The 22,789-nt window shown below is 29.8% G+C and overlaps 3 protein-coding genes across 4 annotated transcripts; all 3 read right to left on the bottom strand.

The window, feature by feature from the left end:
* Window positions 1–57: 57 nt before the first annotated feature.
* On the bottom strand, window positions 58–5,839 carry LOC131952941 (uncharacterized). Its single transcript, XM_059315875.1, has 17 exons — window positions 5,713–5,839; window positions 5,319–5,488; window positions 4,971–5,101; window positions 4,331–4,460; window positions 4,160–4,228; window positions 3,904–4,010; window positions 3,570–3,654; window positions 3,134–3,388; window positions 2,907–3,001; window positions 2,142–2,258; window positions 2,004–2,064; window positions 1,731–1,841; window positions 1,456–1,520; window positions 1,129–1,200; window positions 849–951; window positions 472–538; window positions 58–329 (listed from the first exon to the last, which is right to left on the bottom strand). Exons 1-17 carry the CDS (start codon window positions 5,789–5,791, stop codon window positions 199–201), a joined length of 1,848 nt encoding a protein of 615 aa, XP_059171858.1. The 5' UTR covers window positions 5,792–5,839; the 3' UTR covers window positions 58–198.
* Window positions 5,840–6,582: 743 nt separating this feature from the next.
* On the bottom strand, window positions 6,583–15,251 carry LOC131952915 (uncharacterized). Of its 2 annotated transcripts, none has more exons than XM_059315850.1 (17): window positions 15,115–15,251; window positions 14,546–14,712; window positions 14,157–14,287; window positions 13,869–13,998; window positions 13,385–13,453; window positions 12,928–13,034; window positions 12,718–12,802; window positions 11,612–11,866; window positions 11,233–11,327; window positions 11,016–11,132; window positions 10,376–10,436; window positions 10,073–10,183; window positions 9,526–9,590; window positions 9,309–9,380; window positions 8,827–8,929; window positions 8,517–8,583; window positions 6,583–7,874 (listed from the first exon to the last, which is right to left on the bottom strand). In XM_059315850.1, exons 2-17 carry the CDS (start codon window positions 14,696–14,698, stop codon window positions 7,741–7,743), a joined length of 1,755 nt encoding a protein of 584 aa, XP_059171833.1. In that variant the 5' UTR covers window positions 14,699–14,712; window positions 15,115–15,251; the 3' UTR covers window positions 6,583–7,740. The 2 variants fall into 2 exon arrangements, with proteins under 2 accessions (XP_059171833.1, XP_059171834.1); XM_059315851.1 differs by having other exon boundaries at window positions 15,144–15,251.
* Window positions 15,252–17,838: 2,587 nt separating this feature from the next.
* Window positions 17,839–22,166, bottom strand: LOC131952958 (GDP-Man:Man(3)GlcNAc(2)-PP-Dol alpha-1,2-mannosyltransferase). Its single transcript, XM_059315899.1, has 4 exons — window positions 22,038–22,166; window positions 19,557–19,784; window positions 18,468–19,396; window positions 17,839–18,173 (listed from the first exon to the last, which is right to left on the bottom strand). Exons 1-4 carry the CDS (start codon window positions 22,070–22,072, stop codon window positions 17,884–17,886), a joined length of 1,482 nt encoding a protein of 493 aa, XP_059171882.1. The 5' UTR covers window positions 22,073–22,166; the 3' UTR covers window positions 17,839–17,883.
* Between the last annotated feature and the right edge of the window lie 623 nt (window positions 22,167–22,789).

The following is a 22,789-nucleotide window of genomic DNA, read 5'->3' as shown; positions in this document are numbered from 1 at the left end:
AATAATAAAAATTCTATGTAGGTTTTTTAATATTAAGTACATTTATATGTGAAATAGCAACAACTAATATAATTGCACTGGTTAAAATGTTAAAATAATCTAGTATTGTCCAGGCACACATAGATCTATGTGCCAAAATAATTTGTTACAAAATAACTTTTATAAGGGCCTACAGCAAGAAGAACATTGTGCTAAGAGTTATCTCCCCTCACTAGCATCAGAACAAGATTTCTCAATGAACTTATCCACAATGTGTTCCAGCACACTTAATGTTACACTGCCACATGAAAGCACACAATGATGGAATTCTTTGATGTCAAATTTACTGCCTGTTGAAAACAAAAAAAAAAACTTTTATTTTTAAATTGAATTTTTAAAAATAACTTCATTGTGACATGGCTAAACAGCCTTCACACAGCAGACAAAAAAAAAAAAGAGATTTATTTGTCGTAATTTTTTTTAAAAACTCACCTAATTTAGCTTCAGCCTTGTGTCTCAGTTCCCAAATTTTAATTTCTCCAACTTTGTATGCACATGCCTAGAAAATATAAAGAAAAATAGTCCCAGGAGACTTCAACAATCATTCAACCATTCATTTTAGTGACAAAAAAAAAGAACTCTTCAGCTTCGAAAGCTAAAGAAAAACAAGATTATGCAGCTTCCCCCCTATCCATGTCAAGTATCTTGTAGACAATGTTAATGCAATCTAAATAAAAAAACATATTACTAATTATTTGTGAATAATTTTTAACAAAACAATTAACTCTAACTATGATAAACAAGAAGAAATTATTAATTATAGATTTTTAGTATAGTGAAGCTAATGATGTGTATGATGCAATTTCCACCTGGCCAGGCCATGAAATGTATCTGTCCACTTCAGTAATCATTTCAGACTTTACAGAGAGTGTGTTGTCTGTCATGTACTGTACAGCCTGCTCCTTGCTCCAACTTTAAAAAATAAGTTTAATAGAATGTATTTCAGACAAGTTGAGGAGCAGCTGACATAAAAAAAGTTTACAATAATACAGGTTGAATTGTTTAGCAAATAAAATAATACAAAGTAATTGATCATCCATTAATCTTGGAATGCTTTATAAATACGCTGATTCAGTTCCATATAATTACCCAAATGCATGAAGTCCAGTATCTACTACTAATCTTGCTGCTCTGAAAATCTCAAAATTGTAGCGACCCAGTCTAAAAATGAATAATATAGAAAGTTATTCTTTATAGTGTTTCCAATATGAACTAAATAAATATTTATGTATTTGTGTAGTATGTATAATCGCTAAAATCACCAGCTAAAAGTAATTAAAAAGGCAATACTTTTCTCTGCTAGTCACACGTTTTGTTAATTAGAAATACATATAGAAACAGATATATTCATTTTCATCATTGTGATATTAAAAAAAAAAAATTAAAACACAGAACAACTAAAAAGCAATAACTTACAATTCAAATGTGTCCTCATAAATATTCATCTCCTCCCCTAAAGCTTCTGAATACAATCCCCAGCCCTAAAGTTCAAAAAGAATTTTTCAAATTGAAAGGCTATTATTATTCTTCAGTTTCAATCTTACTGCATCAAAAAAATAAGGAAAGGATTGTTTATTTGTCTAGTTAGCTTTGCAATATTGATGAGATTTTATTCTTGTGTATATAAATAACTATTGAGGACTTCATGTAACATATTTTCCAATTATTATTTTATTGATTTAATTACTCACTTCCATATATGCAGTGTTTTGGGCAAATGCTACAGGAGTTAGATACAATTTTAAATCGTCAAGATATCTGCGAAAATTTGGCAAGTGAGTTGCTGCTAAGGCAGAATCAATCTGAAATGAAAATTGTGTTCAATGTGTTCACGAGTTTTATATACCACTAAAATTTATTTATTTCTTCTGTTATTTTGAATTATAGATATAGGTATACATAACAAATTGACTATGACTTTTTAGAAATCAGACTAATTCATATTTGCGACAATGACCTCTGACCTGTAAATGATGTCCAGGTTCCCCTTCATGCAGGCTGAGAGCCGGTATCTTATATGGGTAGCTGGTCAACAAAAGAATTTTCAATTTAAAAAAAAATTGATTCATATAATTAGGTAATGTTTGAAAATGTCAACATACCATTCCTCTAAATTATGATTATTTATTAAATAAGCTCCTTTTCTGGATCCATCTGGTGTGCCACTAAGGTACATTCCAATTGGTGCATTTTTCATGAAATCAGGTGAAGGCTTTATCCTGCAAATTAATTAAACACATTATTTCAAAAGAAATTAATATGCTGCTGAGAGTATTAAAGTAAGATCTGTAGATTATTCAAAAGTTAGAAATAACATCTTGTTATTTAAGAAATTGAATGGGGAATTTTTACTCTAAATCAGAGTTTTGGATCTAGTTAACACTGTTAATTCACCTTTTGGAGAGGTTAGATAATAGCAATCTAAGTTTTTACTTAACTATGTACAGGTCTAAGGAAAAGGGCAGCAACTCTGCATCTTCATATATTTCAAATAGAGGCTACTTAAAAGCAGCATTATCAAAATATGACTGAATCGTTCCCTGGCTAAATACTGGTACCCTTCAATCAAATACTTGCAGGAAAAATAGCATTAAAACATGCAATCAAGCAGCAACTCATCCACAGAATTAACATTTGGATGATATAAAAGAAAATTGAAAAGCACAATCAATTGGAGTTGTAAATGGTTTCAATTTGCAGCTCTTCATAATGTATTGCTTAATAATAATAGGCTTAACAAAAATTAAGGGCTTTGTGAAATGCTTTGGACCTTGTGTTTATAACATTATGGTGAAAACTTAACCTTGCTGCTCCCCAGGGTAACTGCCCCTTAGTAAGAGATAGTTCTGCTGTAAAGGTGTACTCACATCAATTGACAATCTGGCAAGTTTTTAAAAAGTTGGGAGAGTCTAGGCCTGATTTTGTTGTAACACAAATCTTCAACATAGGCAAGGACTTCCTCCTGTTACAATTAAACAATATATTATTCATAAACTTTGAATTATACGGATCCAAACAATAGTAAATAAAGGAAAACAATTAAGACTTTAAAAAAATTTATAATCTAAAACCAAAGAAAAAACTAGGGGCTAACTCTGGTTTTAAAAAAACTCTTCTGCCTCTCAACAATTGCTTCTAAAATAGCAGGCAAAGTTTGACCCAGCCCTTCTTTCTTGGCAGCTTCCAGTATAAGTTGTTTTATTCGTCCAACTTCTTTTAGACCCAGATCATGAACTTGCTGTTGTGTCATTGGGTAGCTGAGATGATAGTCAAGGCACTGCTGGTACCACTCTTCTCCATTTGCTAAAGAGCTGATTCCTTCTTTTTGGCGCAGGTGTTTCATATATTCCTTTCAGTAAAAAGTGTTACTCAAATTTAAATTACTGTGCAGGCAAATAAAATGTAGCTATTATTTTCACTTAACAAAAAAGGATTTTAAATTGACAGTTATTTTGTTTTAAGTTTTAAAATCAAAGACAAAATATTTAACAAGTCTGGTTCATAACAATAATTATTAATAATGGCCTTACATTTTCTAAGAAGTCCTTTAAAGCTTTAAATGCTGGTTTAACTTTAGAAATGATCACATTTTTGGCTTCAGCTTGAAAAGATTCTCTGGAGAAAACCAATTAAAAAAGTAAATTTTACTTTTAATATTAAAAACTAATTTTTAAAAAAAGAACATTTTTTTAAAACTTTATTCCTGAAAAAAAAAAAAAAAAAAAAAAAAACAACAACTAAGGATTTCCAGTAGGGCCCAAATACTTTCATTCTCTTTTGTTTAAAACATATATTCTTAAATATTGTAGATAAATTTGTAATAGTCTTTAAATTAAAAACTTGGAGAGACAAAATATTTCTCACAGTTTTTCTTTAGAGACAGCAAGATGATCTTCATGAAACGGCTTAAAGATTTCAAGTTCCTCTACTGGGGTATTCAATATGTCATCTATCTGCTTTGGTACTCTAGCCTGTACATTAGAGACAAGCAGTGTATCAATCATATCCACATTAAAACAGTTCAGCAATCTTTTGAGCAATCAATTTGAATGACATGATTATTAAATTTACTATATCTCCAGCAAATAAATGTTTATAATATTTGAAAATGTTTACACACCACAGAGCTCAGATGTAGAACTATTTTTTCTTCTATGCCTTTCTGTAAATTGGTAACTACTTGTTCTATCTGTAGAATATTTTTTTTAAATCCTAAAAAGTAAGTCATATTTTTTAAAATCAATTTTAAATAACTTACACATTAGTTTTTATAAATTAAAAATCTTATTACCCTGTTAGGCAACTTTTCTAGCCGTCTGATATATTTTTCAAAATCTGCTTCTGTGTTGAACTTCATATAAGAGATCGTTAAGTTGCAATTATTGTGTATACCTTCTACATAATTAATAGGCATCAGGTAACTGATGAAGAAACATTCCTAAATTAACTTTATGAAAATAAATACATACTATTCGCTATACTTTTTATTTTGTGTTTGTATAATGTTTGCTATTTAAACTACATTTTAATTTAAAAGATTTGAAAATGTCTAAGTTAAGAATCCGATTTTTAAAATAGTGAGTTCAATTATTTATTACTTCATAGTTACTAGTTATCTATTAAAATGAATAATCCTACACTTGTAAAAAGATTAAATTATAATTAAATATTTACAAAACATTTTTTAAGATACTACATAATTACAAAAAAAAGATTAACCAAAATATCACCCAAGTAGCATATAGGTATAATGTTTAAAAAAAAACAACAGATGCACAGTTACAAAAATAATGAAGTAACAAGAATTGCAAGTAACAAAGACCTATAGTAACAAAATTGTTACCTTTTAGTATTTTTTCTTGGTGGTTTTTTTTTAAATAAACTTTTTTTTTCTGTACATTCAGACACAAAATAACTAGACAAATCATTACCTTTTAAATTGTGCACCTTTGAGATACTGCTTTAAATCATCAACAAGCAAAACATGGCTCAAGGCCACTTCTGCAGAACAGGAATTTGTTGAAATTCCTTCAGCTTTTTTTAAAAACTCTTTCACACAATCCTAAAATAATAACAAAATGTATTTATTTAATTGATTATTCTTCTGTTTAAAAATAAGGTTCTACATTTCGCCACAAATTACACAGCAATGCCTGAGGGTCTTCCATAAAAATGTCACATTTACCTATCTGACTTTTACCCCTTACCCTCCCCTTCATCAAAACATTTTTTTACATCGATAATAAACCTACTAAATTATGTAAGGGACATAGTTTTACCTCTCTTTTTTTGAAAGCCTCATCACTAATATCATCCCATGCATCATCATACTGATGAAAGCCACAAAAGGAAGCTGTTTCTGGACTTTGAGCTAATCTCCAATTCCAGACTTCATCACACAAGGCAAGAACTGCTATATCACTCTCAGACATGACTTCAAACTGATCCCCTGATACAAAATATAATTCATATCCATTACATCTTTATTTAAAAGAACACTATTACTTTTTGGTAATAGGTAATATATTAAGATAATATAATTATAACATATTATATTGCTTGTTGCATTAGTTTTGTAACAATATCATAATTGACAATACAAGGTGCAAAATTTAAAAATAAAATATTCCCATCTAACAATGTAATTAAAACAATGTTTCAAAGTTTTCTAACCTCTTGATGTTTTCCTCTGTTCTTTCCCCTGTTGGTTAATAGATATTTCTTGTATATGCAGTGTTTCCTGGAAGGACATCAAAATAATAGGACAGCTTCTTGCACACACAAAAAAATAATAAATAGGACACAGAAATCTGTTAATGTGGAACAGTCATGGTCTGTTGTGCTTGATAATTAAGCATTAAATAATTAGATCTAGATCTAGTCCTAGTAGCTGCAGCCTACACTGATTATAAAAATTCTAGGCCTACTTTAATGAGTGTGCACATGTTAGGTTATCTTTGTTTTATATATGTAAATATTTATTTAAAAACCATATATATACATATATATATATATATATATACATAATTAAAGGCCTATATATATGTATGTATATATGTTTATTTAGGCTATATATATATATTGGCCTATATATGTATGTAATATATATATATATATATATAAATTTATAATCATGGAGTGCTGGGATGGTGGCTTATAATTCTGATATATTTTTATATATTGGGAGATGAAAAAAGCAATGCAATTAATATTAAGTTATAATCCTACAATACTGCCTTTGACTTCCTTTTCTATTTATCTTTGGAGGAGTAGATTGACATATATGGCTAACATATTTTTAAAACATAAGGTTTTACAACTGTATTAATTGAAGTTGTAACATATTTTCTTAAAAAAATGATGTGATTTCCATAGTTTATATAAAACAACATCACAATAGTTGGTCGTAATTGTTAGTTGTATAGCGTGTAGATTGAAAAGGAGAGGGGGGATCATAAATGCTTAACATTAATGTAGACATTAATTTAAATATATTCAGACAAACAATTTATGTTTATTAAGAAACAATTTTATTTTGATTTTACAGCTTTACCTCTGTTTAAAAGCATAAAATGCTGCATTTATTGCATAATGATACATTGCTGTCAGTGAGTATAGTTTAATAGAAATAATATTATACTAATATACACACATGACATAAGACACAACTGCTAAAGGAATCTAAAATTTAAAAAAAAAAGTAATTTATTTACATACACTATATGTTGAACACAAATGTTGTGTATTGTTAACAATTTTTAGCACAAGTTTTATCACTTTCAACAAAAGATTATAAAAATTTTACAATGAATTATATTTATATTTTGTGTTGGTTAAGAACTGCATATTTTTAAAAACATCAGAAAATACTGTAACAACTGCTAAAAAAATAAAGATATCTATAATCAGCATTAAAATTAAATGCTCAAAAAGGTGAAAATCAAGAAAATGTATCACACAATTGTAAAAAAAGAACATAGTTCTGCTGGCTAGACATTCTGTATAAAAAAGGTATTATTCCATTCTATTACAAAACAGTATAAAGTTAAACATTTATTATGAAGATTGCTATAAAAATTGCTGAGGTTGAAACACAAAAAATAATTTCAACAGTTAGCAGAAAATAATTACCCTGGTAATGTAAGAGCACTTTTATTATGCAACTTGGAATATCAAGGGATTAAAAACTACAACTATAATGTTTATATATAGGCTTGTATATCTATATACAGTCACCCTTTATATATATCTTTTTTTTTTCAATATTTTTAGTATCCACTAAAATTGAGCACATTTTTGTAAATTAAACTGGTAAAAGTATAATGGATAATTAAAACGTTATTATTAAAAGATATGAAGTAAATAAAACTAGTATAAAAAAACTGCTTAACAGGTTTTAGTGCATAAAATGTATCACATATATAAGATATAACAAAATATAATATAAAGTCTATGAATTGTTAAATTTAAAATGAAGATGGTATTCTTTGTTCATGAATTTGTTCAAAGTTATACAGTACATAATTTATTAATATGTAGGTACATCATTTTTTTTTAAGTTTAAAGTACAAAATTGTAGTATTAACCTTAATATGTAAAGAAAAATATATTATTATACATTTAAAAAATATATGACTTTTTCTTAAGTGCAGTACCTTTTAAAAATTCTCAGCCATAACATCAAAGTTTTGTAAAATCATATTACTGAGAGTTTTGCTGATTTGTAAGACTTTTTTCAGAAATATAATTATCAACAATTCTCTCCAGAATATGTAGAGGCACACTGCCACATGAAAGGATTCTATGGTGAAATTCCTTTAGGTTAAATCGATTACCTGAAATACATTTTTAATTATATATCTTTGGATGAAGTCATTTCAAATATCAACATTTCTATTAGTACTGAATGTCTTACTGTAACCATTACACACTAGACTTTTAACTGGTAATATAGCCACTCTAAGCCAATGAAATTATAAAGACTAAGATAACCATTTTAAAAAAAGGTTTAAGAGCATAACTATTTTTAATAAATGTTTAAGAGCAAAACAATCTATTTATATAATTCTCTTCTTGGAGACGTTAGAAAACACCAAGCTGTAAGCGCGCCCAGCAGTCCCCTCTCTTCCTCTCTAGGCATACTGCAACCACCCCCACATGCTATGGTGAGCTGTGGTTCACACTAAATTTTTACAATCGTAGAGCCGGGTTTAGTGACACGTATTAGGGGCAGATAATTTACTTTGAAACTATTTTAAACTTAGGGGAGGTAACTAAGAGGAGGCTGCTTTCACGGGGGGGGGGGGGGAGGGTTTTATTGTTTTAAAGCAAATATTTTCAGTGACAGCATTGGTACTGTCAAATTCACAAATTATGAATTACTGAAAAGTAATTAATATTGGGGAAAAAATACCCATCTATTAAACAAGTTTTCTTTAAACTAGGCTGTGACTTAAGTGAAGTGTTTATCAAATTACCTAACATTGATTCTGCTTTCCGCCTTAGCTCCCAGATTTTGATCTCACCAACCTTGTAAGCACAAGCCTAAAATAGGATTCCAATTTAATTATAGAAATTTGCATGTAAAAAATTAAATTAGTAAATCTTTTCAAATTTGGCAATATGCCCTTTTCAATTTTCAGATTCTAAAAACACAAACGTTTAAATATTTATCAAATATCCTAAATTAAATAAAAGTTAGAACATATTCTTTTTTAGTTTCAGTATTTAAAAAAATAAACATCATGAAGCATAAAGACAGTAAGGCCTACATGACTTGATACATACTTGACCTGGCCAGGTTATATATCTATCGACCTCTCTGGCAGCTCCATTTTCAGATGCAAGACTATTGTTGGTCATATAAGCTAATGCTTGATCTCTGGTCCATCTAAACAAATGTCAGATATATTTTCCATAATATGCATTTTATAAGCATTTAAACATTTAAATAAAATTTTGATTCTACCCTTAAGTGGATAGATTATTTTGATTCTGCCCTTAAATGAATAGATTAGAATTAAGTCTGTGTTAATGATGAATTATGTTTGTGTTAACAAATTATGTCCACAGCTTATATCCTAATTTTGTGTTTAATGTACAAAAAAATCCTGAAAAACATCGAGGAAAACAGTTTTAAAATGAAACAGAACTAAAGCTTTTTTGGAAGAAATGTAAAAACAATTTTTTTACTTATAATTTATAATACTAAAATTTAAAAATTTTCAAAATGACTTTTATTTTGAATGTTCTGGACATACATAACATACCCAAAACAGTGAATTCCTGTGTCTACAACTAGCCTGGCAGCTCTAAAGATCTCATAGCTGTAGCGTCCCAGCCTTGTAAAAGATTTTTTTTTTTTTAAAAGACATTACAAAACAAATATTTCAAAAATGAAATGAAAAAAAAAGTAAGTACCTTTCTTAACATAGTTCTAGTTCATTTAAAAAAATTAACAGACAAAATACGCTCACAAAAACTCACAAATCCAGTTGATCCTCATACATATTCATTTCTTCCCCTAGTCCTTCGGAGTACAAGCCCCAACCCTGGATATATTTAGAGAATAAATATTCAAAACAGAAATTTAATCAAAATAGTATTTGACTCATTGATAATTAAATGATAATATTTTTTGCAGGAAATGAGCATTAATCAAATCATAGTTATACTCCACCATTAGGCAATCATGCTACTTGCTTGCATACAAATTAAACTGATGATTAAGAGACTCTAAAAGATTTTACATTCGTGTTAAAAGAAAATTTTAGTTTTTTTATAGCATTTTATAGAAGTCTTACAAAGCACAGAGAGGAATTTCAATCCAATTAAAGTATTTCCTCTTTTCTTCTACTATAACACTTGCTTTGAATCTAATGCTATGGAAACAGGAGAGACCAAGATTTGTGTTTCTAGGATACAATGAATAATTGGATAGAAATTCTGCCTTCCTCTCTGTTTTTTCTCAATCACCAAATGATTTATTTAAGCTTACATATTATTATTTTTTTAAGAACTATGGAGCTCAAACCTCAATATAAGCTGTTTTCAATGCAAACTTTCCAGGTGCCAAATAATATTTGCTGTCTTCTGCAAACTTGCGTAGTTGAGGCAGGTGACAAGAACCTAATGTGTAGATGCTCTGTTGAAATAATTCAAATCACTTATATCATGGGGCTGTTAAAAAAGTGGGAACAAAAATTATGGTAACTAAACAAGTCTAACTCATATGTTAAACAATGTTTACATTTTCTGTTTAACATTATTGAAATAACTTCAATTTGTAAACAAAAACATGCATATTGTGTTATTTCAAAATACTCTGGCAAATTACCTGTAGATGGTGACCTGGTTCTCCTTCATGCAAACTTAAAGCAGGCAGCTGGAAAGGTATACTAAAATAAGATCTAAATTAGCTGGGAATATTTAGTGAAAAACTAAAGCGCTGTAGGATGTAAATTAAAGTATCTTTGTAAAATAAAATATAACAGTAGGCCATGCTATGCAGATTTAAAAAAAAAACAAAGCAATACTTTTGTAATAGAAAAGATGATGATTGTTACAAGATCACAACATATAAAAACAACAAATGTCCCATTAAACTTACAAAATTATATTTTATTTTTATTTTATTGGTCATCCATAAATGGCATCATACTTCTAAAAAAAAAAGGGGGGGGGGGGCTCAGGGTAAAGTGCTCCACACTTTGGTAACAATGAGATTTTAATGCATTTTTTTTTAAATTTTAAACGAAAAAAGCAGATATTTTCAAAAATGCATCAATATACATAATTGTAGGCCCAGTTCAGTTACTATATATTATATAGTGTGTTTATGTGGAAAAAAGGAGTAGAAATTATTTAAAAAGCAAGAACTCATTTATGAACAACCTTTACTTAGTAGATTCTATATTTTCAATTAAATTTTGTTATAAAATCTATTAAAGGGAAGTAAGAGTGTAAACTCTTCTTACCAGGCATCCAGATTGTGTGTGTTGATACAGTAACTACCTTCTCTTGACCCATCTGGAGTTCCATTTAGGTAGAATCCAGCTGGGGCATTTTTCATGAAATCAGGGACTGGTTTAATTCTTTTTTTGAAAATATATTTTAGTTAAATTAGTTAAATTTAAACATGTTAAGATTTAAGTTACATATTCTCATTATTTAAAAAAAAAAGTAAGTACTTACACCATAGGAATGTCAGGTAGTCCATTAAACATGTTTGAAAGTTTGGGCCTTATTTTATTATAACACAGATTTTTTACATAGTCCAGAACCTCTTCCTATAGTAAAAAAATATTTTAGTGACAGAAGTCTTTTAGAAATAAAATATGATTTGCTACCTAACAAAAGATTAACCCTAAGCAGCAAAGGATATGATTACTACTTGATATTTTAAAATTTTGCCAAGATTAAATCTGTTCTCTATTTGATACATGAACCTATAAGACATTTTATTTAAATGATAAATGCAATTTTACTACATCAATTTTAATGGGACATAACCATTTTAAAAATATTATTTCATCAAATATACAAAATAGGGGGGGGAAAAAGAGTAAATTACTTCTGTTTTGAAAAACTTATGCTGCCTTTTTTTAATTGCTGCCAGGATCTCTGGAAAAGTTTCACCCAGTCCTTCTTTACTAGCAATAGCTAACATCTGTTCACGTATGCGAGCAACTTCTTTGAGGCCAAGATCGTGAACCTGTTGTGGTGTCATTGAACAGCTAAGATGAAAATCCAAGCATTGCTGATACCACTGATCCCCATTCTCAAGACAATTAATCCCTTCTTTTGGCCTCAGATGCAAAAAATATTCCTGATAAAAATCAATAACAGTTTAGTAAAAAGCTGGACCTTTTTTTACTTTCTCGTATATACGAAGTATAGAGAAAGTCTTGTAATCGTGCAAAAAAAAAAAAAAAATCGAGATTTTTACAAATCTCGACATTTTACACCTCACTGATACGGAAAAACATAATTTTGCAATCTTGTCCGTATGTCCGTCTGTGTGTCTGTCTGTCCGTGTGTAAACACGATAACTTGAGTACCGTTACAGCTAGGTTGATGAAATTTCATATATAAGTATTTTATCAAAATCGTAGATCTGTATCAACTTTTGAGCGATTTCCGATAAACAGAAGTGGTACTTTTCCTACTTTGAATTTTTCAAAAGCCTATAACTTGAGTACTATTTCAGATAGATAAATGAAATTTCACATGTAAGTAAAAGATCCAATTCTCTACCTTCTGTTAAATTTTGAGTAATTTCTGTTGACTGGAAGTAGTACTTTACGCTACTTCCGATTTCTCAAAAAACTAATGTAAATTTTAAAAGTACTAATAATATTGCGCACTATTATGCGCTTTTTTATTTGGCGTTCACTTGGTGTGCAATTAATTTGTCTACGAGATTTTATTCTATTTTTAAAACTTTAAGTATTTAAAATGGATTAAAAATCATGTCTATAGCCCGAGTTCCCATCCCCTGTTATTTTATATAAGAATATTCGAAAAAGTTTAGGGGAGATCACTCCCGGTTTATTTTAGAAGAAAATAAAAGTTTATTTAATATATTCATTATACTTTCATGCTTAAATTTAAACAGCCTAACAAGTAAGATAAAAAATTCCTATATTTTGTTAGTTATGAGCTTTAAACTGTAAATACCTCTTCCAAATATGCTTTCAGTCTCATTAATGCAGGGTATACTCCAGTTGAAATTAGATGTTTGGCTTGTGTTTGAAATTGTTCTCTTAAAAATAATGTTATTTTTCAAAACTATATGATTTGTGAAATAGAAGTTCTATTACTAAGGAAGCTAATAATATAATATAATGACTGTTTAAATAACTCCAGAAAGGAAACCATACTACTTACAATTTTTCTTCAGGGATATTTGTATATTTTTTAGTCATTGGTTTGAACAATGCCAGCTCATCCCATGGGGTGTTGACAAACTTATCCAGCTGACTAGGTATTAAATTCTGAAACACACTTTGATATCATAGATTGTGTAAACATGGGGGTTTTCATTTTTTTCATTAAGACTTTAGGGAATATTGTTAAGTATGACTAACAAAAGCAACAAGATACAGAGCTTCTGAATCTTTTTTTTCCCAATAAATTAACCAAGTTTTCTTCTTCTGCATTCTTAGTTGTAGTTGTAATGTTGGATGGATTTTTCTAAAACACAATTAACTATTACATGTCAACCTGTTATATACCATATAAGCCATTGACTTCAATTCAGTTAAGTAAATAATTACTATTTCATTTTCCAGCAATTTTTACAAAATACCATTAACAAATTAATATTATAATTTAAAATACTAACCACCGAACCAGAAAACATGACAACACCTTCTTCAACTCCCCTCTTTAAAACAGATATAACTTGTTCAATCTATTATAATTTAAAAAAAAAAAACAATGAGACAGGGTAAACAGCAACTACAATGTAGGCTTATATTTGATGATAATCATTTCTTGCCTATAATCATCTATTTTAAAACCTTGAAACAAAAATACAATGTCATATATATATATATATATATATATATATATATATATATATATATATATATATATATATATATATATATATATATATATATATATATATATATATATATATGTATATATATATATATATGTATGTATATATATCTATATATATATCTAGATTCTAGATCTAGAAACCTGGAACTAGATACTCGATTCTAGAATAGATTTATCTTAATGCACACCGACAGGCGTTTGAGTTAGTTTTGATTAGAAGAATGCTTTGCTATCATAATCACTTATATCATAATTCATACCCTTTTGGGAAGTTTTTCAAGTCTTGAGATATATTTATAGAAATCATCATCAGTTTCAAATTTCATATATGAAATGGTGAGATTGCAGTCATTATGGATGCCTTCAATGTAGTTTATGGGCATTAAGTAACTGTAAAAAGTGTTTTCAACAAAACAAATAGTTTTCTAAAATTTGTGGATGTTTATTTCTTTTAAAGTTAAACTTACTAATGTTTTTTACTTTACAAAATATGGACATTCATCTTATAATCAATTTTTACATTATACATTTTAGCTTTCAAGGTTTACCTTTTGAATCTTGTTCCTTGTAAATACAGCTTTAAATCATCAACAAGAGTGCTGTAGTTAATCTTGGTTTCCCAAGTACATGAGCTTGTATCAATGGACTGTGCCTTTTCCAAGAATTCTTGTATACAGACCTGAATTATAAATTAAAAAAAAATAATAACTGTGAGAAGGTTAAAAAAAAACTGTTAAATGTATCCATACATGTCATCTCAGAATTTCCCATAATAAGTTGTGGGGGGAAATGTTATTACCGGTGCATTTTTAAAATAAACCTCAGTAAATGGTCTTGAAAATATTTTCAGGTGGGAAGCCCCCCCCCCCCCCCCTGTTACACCTCAGGTTAAATTCTAAAGAACAGTTAGAAAAATGATAAATATAGCTAGTTCTACCTCTCTTCTCTTGTAAGCTTCTTCGCTGATGTCATCCCATTTATCATCATACTCATGGTAGCCACAAAAAGAAGAGAGCTCAGGGCTTTCTAACAGTTTCCACTTCCAAACTTCCTCATACAGATCATGTACTGCCTTTTCAGCCATAGTCATGGTCAAATATTGCTCTGAAAATGTTTAATTAATAGGCTATTAAAATTTAATTTATGATGTAAAATAATCACAATAAATTAATTTTTATTAGCCTACAATCTAGGTATAATTTTTAATAGGCCTAACTAATTACAATTATTATTAATGAAAATACTATAGTAAATATTGTCTTATTATATAGATTCTAGGTCTATATTTAATTCTAGTTACTAGTTATATACTATTACATAGTACAATTTATAGTAATATTAAATATGTTTATATAGATCTAGACTCTACTAGATCTAAATCAGAGTAAATCTAGTTCTAGATCTAGAAACCTGGAACTAGATACTCGATTCTAGATTATTTCAGATTTATCTTAATGCACACCGATAGCGTAAATTTAGATTTAGATTAGAAGAATGCTTTGCTACCATAATCACTTAATCATTGCACAGCATACATTTAAAGTTAGGTGGTTGTTCTATAGACTAGACTAGACTCTAGTAGGGCATGTAATACAGCAGCCGAATGACACTAGCAAAACTTTGACCCACATTTTTATGTAACATTTAAAAAATATCTGTTGACTATTGCCACTATGGGTTAACTGTAAACTATGGTATGGTGCAGTTCATTAAAGTAGGTCAAAACTGCACTAGGCCACTAGGCTTACCGTCCGAAGTTAAAATTATAAAAGTAGAATCTAGATCCAGATCTAGATTTCTATATTAATATTAATTATTAACGACTGTCTACCCAGCTGAGCTAATTTTATTTGTCTACATTTTTAAATTAAGCCTGTCACTACAGTTAAAACTGAAAGCTACAATAAGATTCTAGAATCTAGATAAAAGTAGATCTCATATCTAGATATCTTCTATAGTCTATGTAATTTAAACGGGCATGCAAATCTGCTGTATTAAAAAAAAATTAAAGTTTTGAAAAAAAAAAACTAAAGGTTATAATTACCAACCTTTTATATGATAATGCACTAGAAAGTAGAAAATGAATTAGATTCTATATTCTTTAAATATAAGCCTATAAGCACTATTCTTAAAATAACTATAAAGAAAAGAGTGGTCATTTTAATAAATTATTATCTATTGATTAGCAGTAGGCCTACTAAAAATTAAGACGAGATACACGTATTTCTTTATAATTATTTAAATATTAGTGCATTGTTTTATATTTTTCAAAAATCATGTTGTCTACTTTTTAGTTGATATAATCATATAAAAGCTTGCTATTAAAATATTTTAAAATTATTTTTAGAGATTGTGCTAAAAGCATGATTATTTGTGGTCAAAGGGGAGCTACCACAAAAATGTTACACATACACAAAATATATTTAGTTATATCCCTTTGACCACTAATTGAGAACGTTTTATTTTTAATTTTATTAAAGTAAGACAAAACTGAGTCTAACACCACACATTTCAAGCATTTAATCTAATGGCAAAAATGTTGAACGACCATGAAGATAAAAAATTTGTAGCTGACCACCCATAATCTGTACGGAAGACAACAGGTAAATAGGACAAACGTAAACATCACAAGATCATATGTTTAAACGAATTGACATAGGGAAAAAAGCGTATAGATATAGGTCTCTTATACATAAGAAACGAATTAAAGGATATAAATATATATATATATATATATATATATATATATATATATATATATATATATATATATATATATATATATATATATATATATATATTCATTGTTTGAACATTTTTTAAGCCAAACAACCTAGCATGATTTATTAAAACATGAAGATGGCTTAGTGGTCAAAGGGGAGTTACCATGACAATGCTAGAAACAAATAAAATATATTAGGTTATTTCCCTTTGACCACTCATTTTTAAATTTTTATTTTTTTAATCTTGTTCATTTTAATTAACTACACTTTTAATACTTTTATGTAATTAAACTCATACCCTTTAATGGACGAATATTTGTTTAATTTTCCACAGAGGTAGAGTAAGTTGTCCTTATAATTTATAACACTTAAACCATCGTTTTGAATTAACTGTTATTCTAAGCATATGAACTTGTGTTCCAATTAGCATTTTGTTCCCTCAAGTAAACCACGTCATTATTTAGTCATTTCAACTTGTGAGTAAACTTTGTGTAGCAAGCTAACATTTATAATCCATTTAATATTTCCATTGACCATGGACTTATGTATCGTTTCTAGAACCCGTCTCATCCTCTATTTAAATTTTACTAAGCTTTCTATTTTATAATGATAGCCTAAATGTATTAAAACAACTAAAACTGGGATATGGTTTTGAGAAGTGAAGGTTTTGATCTATGGATAAATTAATTAAATGAGAATCATAAATATGCCATTTGATGCAGGTGGGGTGCACATTTGTCACTCAAATATATTTCTAGCAAGTTATCTTATTATTGCTTTAAATTCTTTCATCAGATTTTTATACTATGCATTAATTTTGCTCAACTAAAGAGTAAAAGTAAGTAAAAGTTTCCCTTTCAAATCTGACGGTCTATGGGGCAAGTGGAGTTCACTTGTTTCTGTGACCTCGGCATAGGAAGAGATAGTGTGGTCAGCACTATGACCAGCCGCCTTTACTTTCCCTAACGTGAGTTAGGTACCCATCAGAGTTAGGTGGACTCAGGGACGGTCTATTGACTTGAATCCGAACTCGAGACTTACGGGTTAGTAGTCCAGCTCTCTACCGCTAGACCACTCCGTCCCATTAAGACGTCCCAACTAAAGAGTGTTGAACTTATTTTATTCAGTACTTAAAACAGAGTCAACATTACACAGCCATGTCCATAGTTTTGATCTTCACTGTATTTTTATTAATTGTTTGTCTCTTCTTTTTCTTAAAATTATATTTATAAGGCAGCATTTCAATAACCTGACACAGACAAAAGGAAAGAAAAAATTAGCTTGCAGACCAGTTGGTCAGTGATCCAGATGAAGTAGAGTTAATGTTTTTCTGGGATATGAGAGAATGGTTCAGTCAAGCTGTCAGGTAACCATCAGAGCTGGATGAACTCAAACTTGAGCCTTAGATCAGAACTAAGACTTTAAGATTAGTAATCAAGTGCTCTTCTGCCCAACCTCACAGTCCCCAACAACAAATTTTGTAAGAAAATTTAATAGAAATAAAATGAATGGTGCATACAAGTTTTATTAGCAAATCAAACATTAACACTATTCAAGCAACAATGCCAGTACTTCTAAGTAAAGGCTCACACAGAGTCAGGAAAGCAACTTCAAACTCCGCTTCTGAAAACCTAGTTAACGAGTTTCTTGCATTCTGTCTCAGCTCCAGCCTCTGTTGAGGGGACATGTCAAAGATTTCTTTAATTGCACATGAATAAGAATCGACGTCATGAGCTAGAAACCCAGTGGGCTTGTCTTCATACGTAACTACAATATCCATCTTTGGACCTCCAGAATCATGAGCTAGCATCACTGTGCCAGCAGCCATGCCTTCAACCACACCTAAAAAAATGTAACCATTAATTATTCATTATTGTTAAAAACATAAGTAAAAAATAAAGTACAGTATCCAAACAAACCAGACAGACAATCTATGTGTCTTTTAGATTATAAAAGGATAGCCAGCACTATGGTCAGCTTCACATTTTTTTGAGTCAGGTACCATTAACTATTTTCATTTTTAAAAATTAAAAGAATGCTACTTTATAAATTCTGTTTGTTTTTTAAATTATTTGCTAAATTATGTGATTATCAGGGTAAATTCATTAAAAAAAAAACCAAGCTAGCAGTACTTACAAATTCCAAAATGTTCATTCCACATGGTGTGTATGCTGATGAGGGACTGCTCTAGTAACTGTTTTAACTCAGAGAATGCAACATTCAGGTGAAACTCAACATTTTTCTCAATCTGAAGCTCTTTTGAGAGACGTTGCAAGTTTTTTACCCTGTTTTCATCTTCTTCATTCCTGCAGCTACCTGCCAAAACCAGCTTAAAGTTTACTCTCTTTGCTTCATCTAATCCCATCAGAAATTTGTGGAACGCTTGGATCTGTAGAGGATGATCTTTCTCTGGGCGGAACTGGCCAAGGGATAAAATTTGTTTTGGTTTGTTTTCATCACTTACTAATGGAGTGCTCATAAATTCAGAAATATCGCATGGAGGATAAACAATGTGAGTTTTTGATGGCACGTTCCACAAACTTAATATGTGGTTGTAGGTCCAGGTAGAATTCACCATTATGACATTTGACCTTTTGCCAGCAACACCATATAGATAAGCAAATAATTTATAGTAAATAAGCTTGAGGTTGCTCAGAAACAAGCTCTTGGAGATAAAGGATGCATTATTGTGAGCTTCAACACGCTGAAAAACTCTGCTCAACATATCTGTAGATATTGTAGGGTAATGCACATAGCAAGCTACTTTGCACCCGCCAACAAATTTGAACAAAGGAAGAGTGAATGCATAGCCCATGGTGTCAATATAAATATCTGGCACAAAGGAGAATAGGGCTTCAAAGCCGAGAAAGACGGAGCCTATACTCTGGCCAAGCAAAGTGAAGTATGGGTACTTCACTGCTTCAACCCAACTGCGGTAGTGGAGGTAGACAAATTCTACTCTCTGTGGCAGAACAATATTAAATCTCTGTCGAGCTCTGTCCAAAATTTCCTCCGGTGAAGCACCAGTATCACCAGTAAAAATCACACACTGAACAGCTGGATATCTGGAAAACATTAAATATTTATTTAAATAACAAATCAAAATTAAAAACAAAGTTACAACAGTTTGTTAAATCATTACTTTACTATAAAACAATTTGAAAAGAGAATGTTTTTTTTTTAATTTTTAAACTATTGTCCCATACACAAGTCAAGTCTAATTACCTTTTCTGGATGGAGCGAACAGCTACCCATAAGACCCTCTCTCCACCACCACCTGCATTGCAGTAGGGATGGAAAAAAGCTATTGATATTTTCTTTTTTCCATCTGCATCAGTAAAGTATTTTGTTTTCCATTTTAGCCAGATCCGAAGAAGAAAAAACACCACTGTGAATAGGATGATAAATATCACTCCTGATAGAATCATCAAACTGGCTATTCCTGAAAGTTTACTGTAAACAGAAAGAAAAGTGTAGCTTTACTCAACTAAACTGACAACTAATTTTAAATACAATAGGGATTTTGGTAAAAAAAAAAATCATTATATAAAAATAAAAATTATGCATTCTTGTAGAGAGCTCAACTATATGAAAACAAAACAAAAAAGATTTTCTTTCTAGCTCAAATAGTAGTCCATCTTCAAGCCATTTTGTTATAAGTGAAATGCAGTTATCAGATCAATGTTGTTATGTGTGTATAAATTCTGATTTTCAGAATATAACTATAAATAAGGGTAAGTAGAACTTTAAATTACAGTTAGCACACAGCTAGTATATAGCAACAGACTAATATTATAGTAACCTACACCTGATTCTTGTATAGTCTGACAAAATTTAATTTTAGGGAAAACTTATTTGGCAAAATTGTACTTCAAACAAAACTAGATCTAAATCTGAAAAAAAATGAAAGATATGTAGATCTATTTTAAAACAACAATTAGGAGATTTGTTTGCACATTACATAAGAATGCTGTTGTTAGTGTATCAAAACTAAAAGCCGGCAGATCGGGATGAAAAATTTAACAATGGTAGCAACGTGACCTACATAGTCATAAAGTAACTACTTTCAAATGAGTATTTACTAATGTCAATATGAAAATATCCAAAAACAATTATCATTTCTATTCACATAAGATGTATCTGCAATGGAAACTTTCTCTATGAGGAAACTTTTCAAAAATTGAGTTTTGACATATTTGAAACTAAACTTGATACAGGGGGAAAGACCAAAGCAGAGATAGAATGCAATTAGATCGCAAAACCATTAAAACAAAGGGAACACCATTCTATTTTTGAATTAACATTAGGAAATGACCTTTTAAACTATTTAATTTACCATAAATTAAAAACTTATTAGTATGCAAAGCCAAATCTCGTGTGCCCGGTATCAGAAATGATGGGAATATTTGAGTCATGTTTTTACAGCGAACTCGGCCGATACCGACAAGCCTAGTTACAATTACCTATTTTTTCTTGTCATCTACATCAAATGTTCGTTGTTTAGGCCTATGTGTTGTTTTGATGGGATAAGGATTAACACGATAAATACTTAGATAGTATAGTGATTTTAATAGGCTATTAAAATAGATTTTAAAATTTTTAAAATTATTTTTTGTGCAGCTATTATTATTAATTATTATTAGTTAGTTTGAGCCTATTGCGCAACTTTTCACTTCAATCATTGCCTTTTGCCGAGGGGGGGAGGGGGGGGAAAGCTTCTGAATAGGCACTTTGAAATTTTAAAAATAGATTTAGAATTATTATAGTTAATTATAGGCCTATAGAATTAAATAGTTAAATAGGCCTATAGAAATATAGAATTATGACATTTGACTTGTACTATGTAGTGCTAAATTTTAAAAACATAGATGACAGTTGACATAGGGGCCTAACAACTAGTAACTAGTAAGTAACTTATCAGTTGCAATTCTAAACTTCAAACTAATCAAACAATTATATCTAATCATCTAGAATCTCATTCAAATTCAGATAACTTTAGTTTAAAAAATAAAAATCCCCCAATCCCCTGCCTAATCACATCCGCGATAGGGGTTGGCGTGGTCGAGTTGGTAAAGCTCATGGTTGATAAACAAAAAAGTTTCAAGTTCGCTCCCTCGGGCAGATGAGGCCCGTTAGCTGAAGACGACCACTCTTCTAGGAAAGACAACTCCAAAATCAAACAACTGCTGCCTTGTTGTAGTTTGTTCTTGGTTTGACAAAGGCTATGGATGGAAGCAAATCCAAAAAGAAAAGCAGGCTGAAATCGGAGTCAATGGCCTCAATGGTGCATAACTAGTTGACACGTAATGACGTATCCTTTAATAATAATTTAAGCCTTAATTGAAATAATTGTGATGGAGGTGTGGTCGAGTCGGAAAAAGCTCATGGTTGAAAAATTCGAAATAGTCTCGAGTTCAAACCCTCTGGCAGATAAGGCTCAATCTCTTCCAACACTAAAAATTAAGAACGAAGAAGAAGAAATCAGGCAATCACAAAATTTTGTTTTATTTTGTTGATTTTCTTAGTACGGGCCCATCTATTTGTGAGTAGATCTAGATTCTAGATCTTAATTATTTTAATTAATTTACAAAAATTTATTTAGTAGGGCCTATTTATTATTATTATTAATATTTATTTAATTTTGAATCTAGTATTTAGGCCTAATGAGTCATAATTTTAAAAAGCGAACACGTTCTAAAGATCTACCTCGAATATTGCTTTAAAAATTCCGAAATAGCCATATTTTATCTCTCTTCAATTTAGATAGAGTCTAGATCTTTAAAATAAATCTGTAGACATGGATGAGCTGTTTTGAGTTTTGTCGTGTTGTATAAAAAAAAGCACTCTTTTGTACATTAAAATAAATAAGGGTAAATTGATATGTGTGAGAAGAGTTGTGTTGTTTTGTTTCGAAACAATAGTTCTTATTTATCTTTGAAATTTCTTATATTTAAAATAAACAAAACTGGGTATTTTTAAAAAAATAACAATTCATTACATAGAATTAATTTTTTCAGATATTATCGAAAAAGCATAAAGGCTATGAATTAAACGGATTGTACATCTATTGCATCAGACCAAGAAGACTAACCAAATACCGGTCCGCTATTTTTATCTACACCGGTCATTGTTGGTAAACACAAACACGAGGTCATGCTAAATATAGAACATTATGCTTCAAGTAACAGAAATTTCGTGGTTATTGCAGTATCCATTCTAGACCGATTGAACAAGGAAAATCCAATGGCAATCGGTCTGACACGCAATACTTGCAGCAATAACCGTATAAAAGAAGGCAGTTTAACAAAATTAGTTTTAAGTTGTAGATCTACTCGGAGATTAATATTATTAATTATAGTTATAGGGCCTACAATATAAAATATAATTTGTAGACGTGATTGTCGTGATTGTGTGTAGCTGCTAGATCTATAATTAATAATTATTATTAATTATTAATT

Source organism: Physella acuta, unplaced genomic scaffold, assembly GCF_028476545.2.
Source record: "Physella acuta isolate Inbredline_101_S28 unplaced genomic scaffold, ASM2847654v3 ptg000896l, whole genome shotgun sequence".
NCBI lineage: Eukaryota > Metazoa > Mollusca > Gastropoda > Physidae > Physella > Physella acuta.
The sequence above is the reverse complement of the archived record's forward strand: the minus strand, read 5'-3'. Positions and strand labels throughout refer to the sequence as shown.

Excerpts from the sequence above, each read along its gene's own strand:
- LOC131952941 (XM_059315875.1), bottom strand. The coding sequence starts at position 5,791 with ATGTCCTTCCAGGAAACACTGCATATACAAGAAATATCTATTAACCAA. Across the intron at positions 539-848 it reads ACATTTCATGGCCTGGCCAG|GCATGTGCATACAAAGTTGG; the intron begins GTGGAAATTGCA and ends TATATTTTCTAG. Across the intron at positions 330-471 it reads CAAGGCTGAAGCTAAATTAG|GCAGTAAATTTGACATCAAA; the intron begins GTGAGTTTTTAA and ends TGTTTTCAACAG.
- LOC131952915 (XM_059315850.1), bottom strand. The coding sequence starts at position 14,698 with ATGACTATGGCTGAAAAGGCAGTACATGATCTGTATGAGGAAGTTTGG. Across the intron at positions 13,454-13,868 it reads TTGAAAAACTTCCCAAAAGG|ATTGAACAAGTTATATCTGT; the intron begins GTATGAATTATG and ends AAATTATAATAG. Across the intron at positions 12,803-12,927 it reads AATATCCCTGAAGAAAAATT|AGAACAATTTCAAACACAAG; the intron begins GTAAGTAGTATG and ends ATTATTTTTAAG.
- LOC131952958 (XM_059315899.1), bottom strand. The coding sequence starts at position 22,072 with ATGGCTATTTCGGAATTTTTAAAGCAATATTCGAG. Across the intron at positions 19,785-22,037 it reads TTTTTAAAGCAATATTCGAG|TAAACTTTCAGGAATAGCCA; the intron begins GTAGATCTTTAG and ends TTCTGTTTACAG. Across the intron at positions 18,174-18,467 it reads GAATGAACATTTTGGAATTT|GTGTGGTTGAAGGCATGGCT; the intron begins GTAAGTACTGCT and ends ACATTTTTTTAG.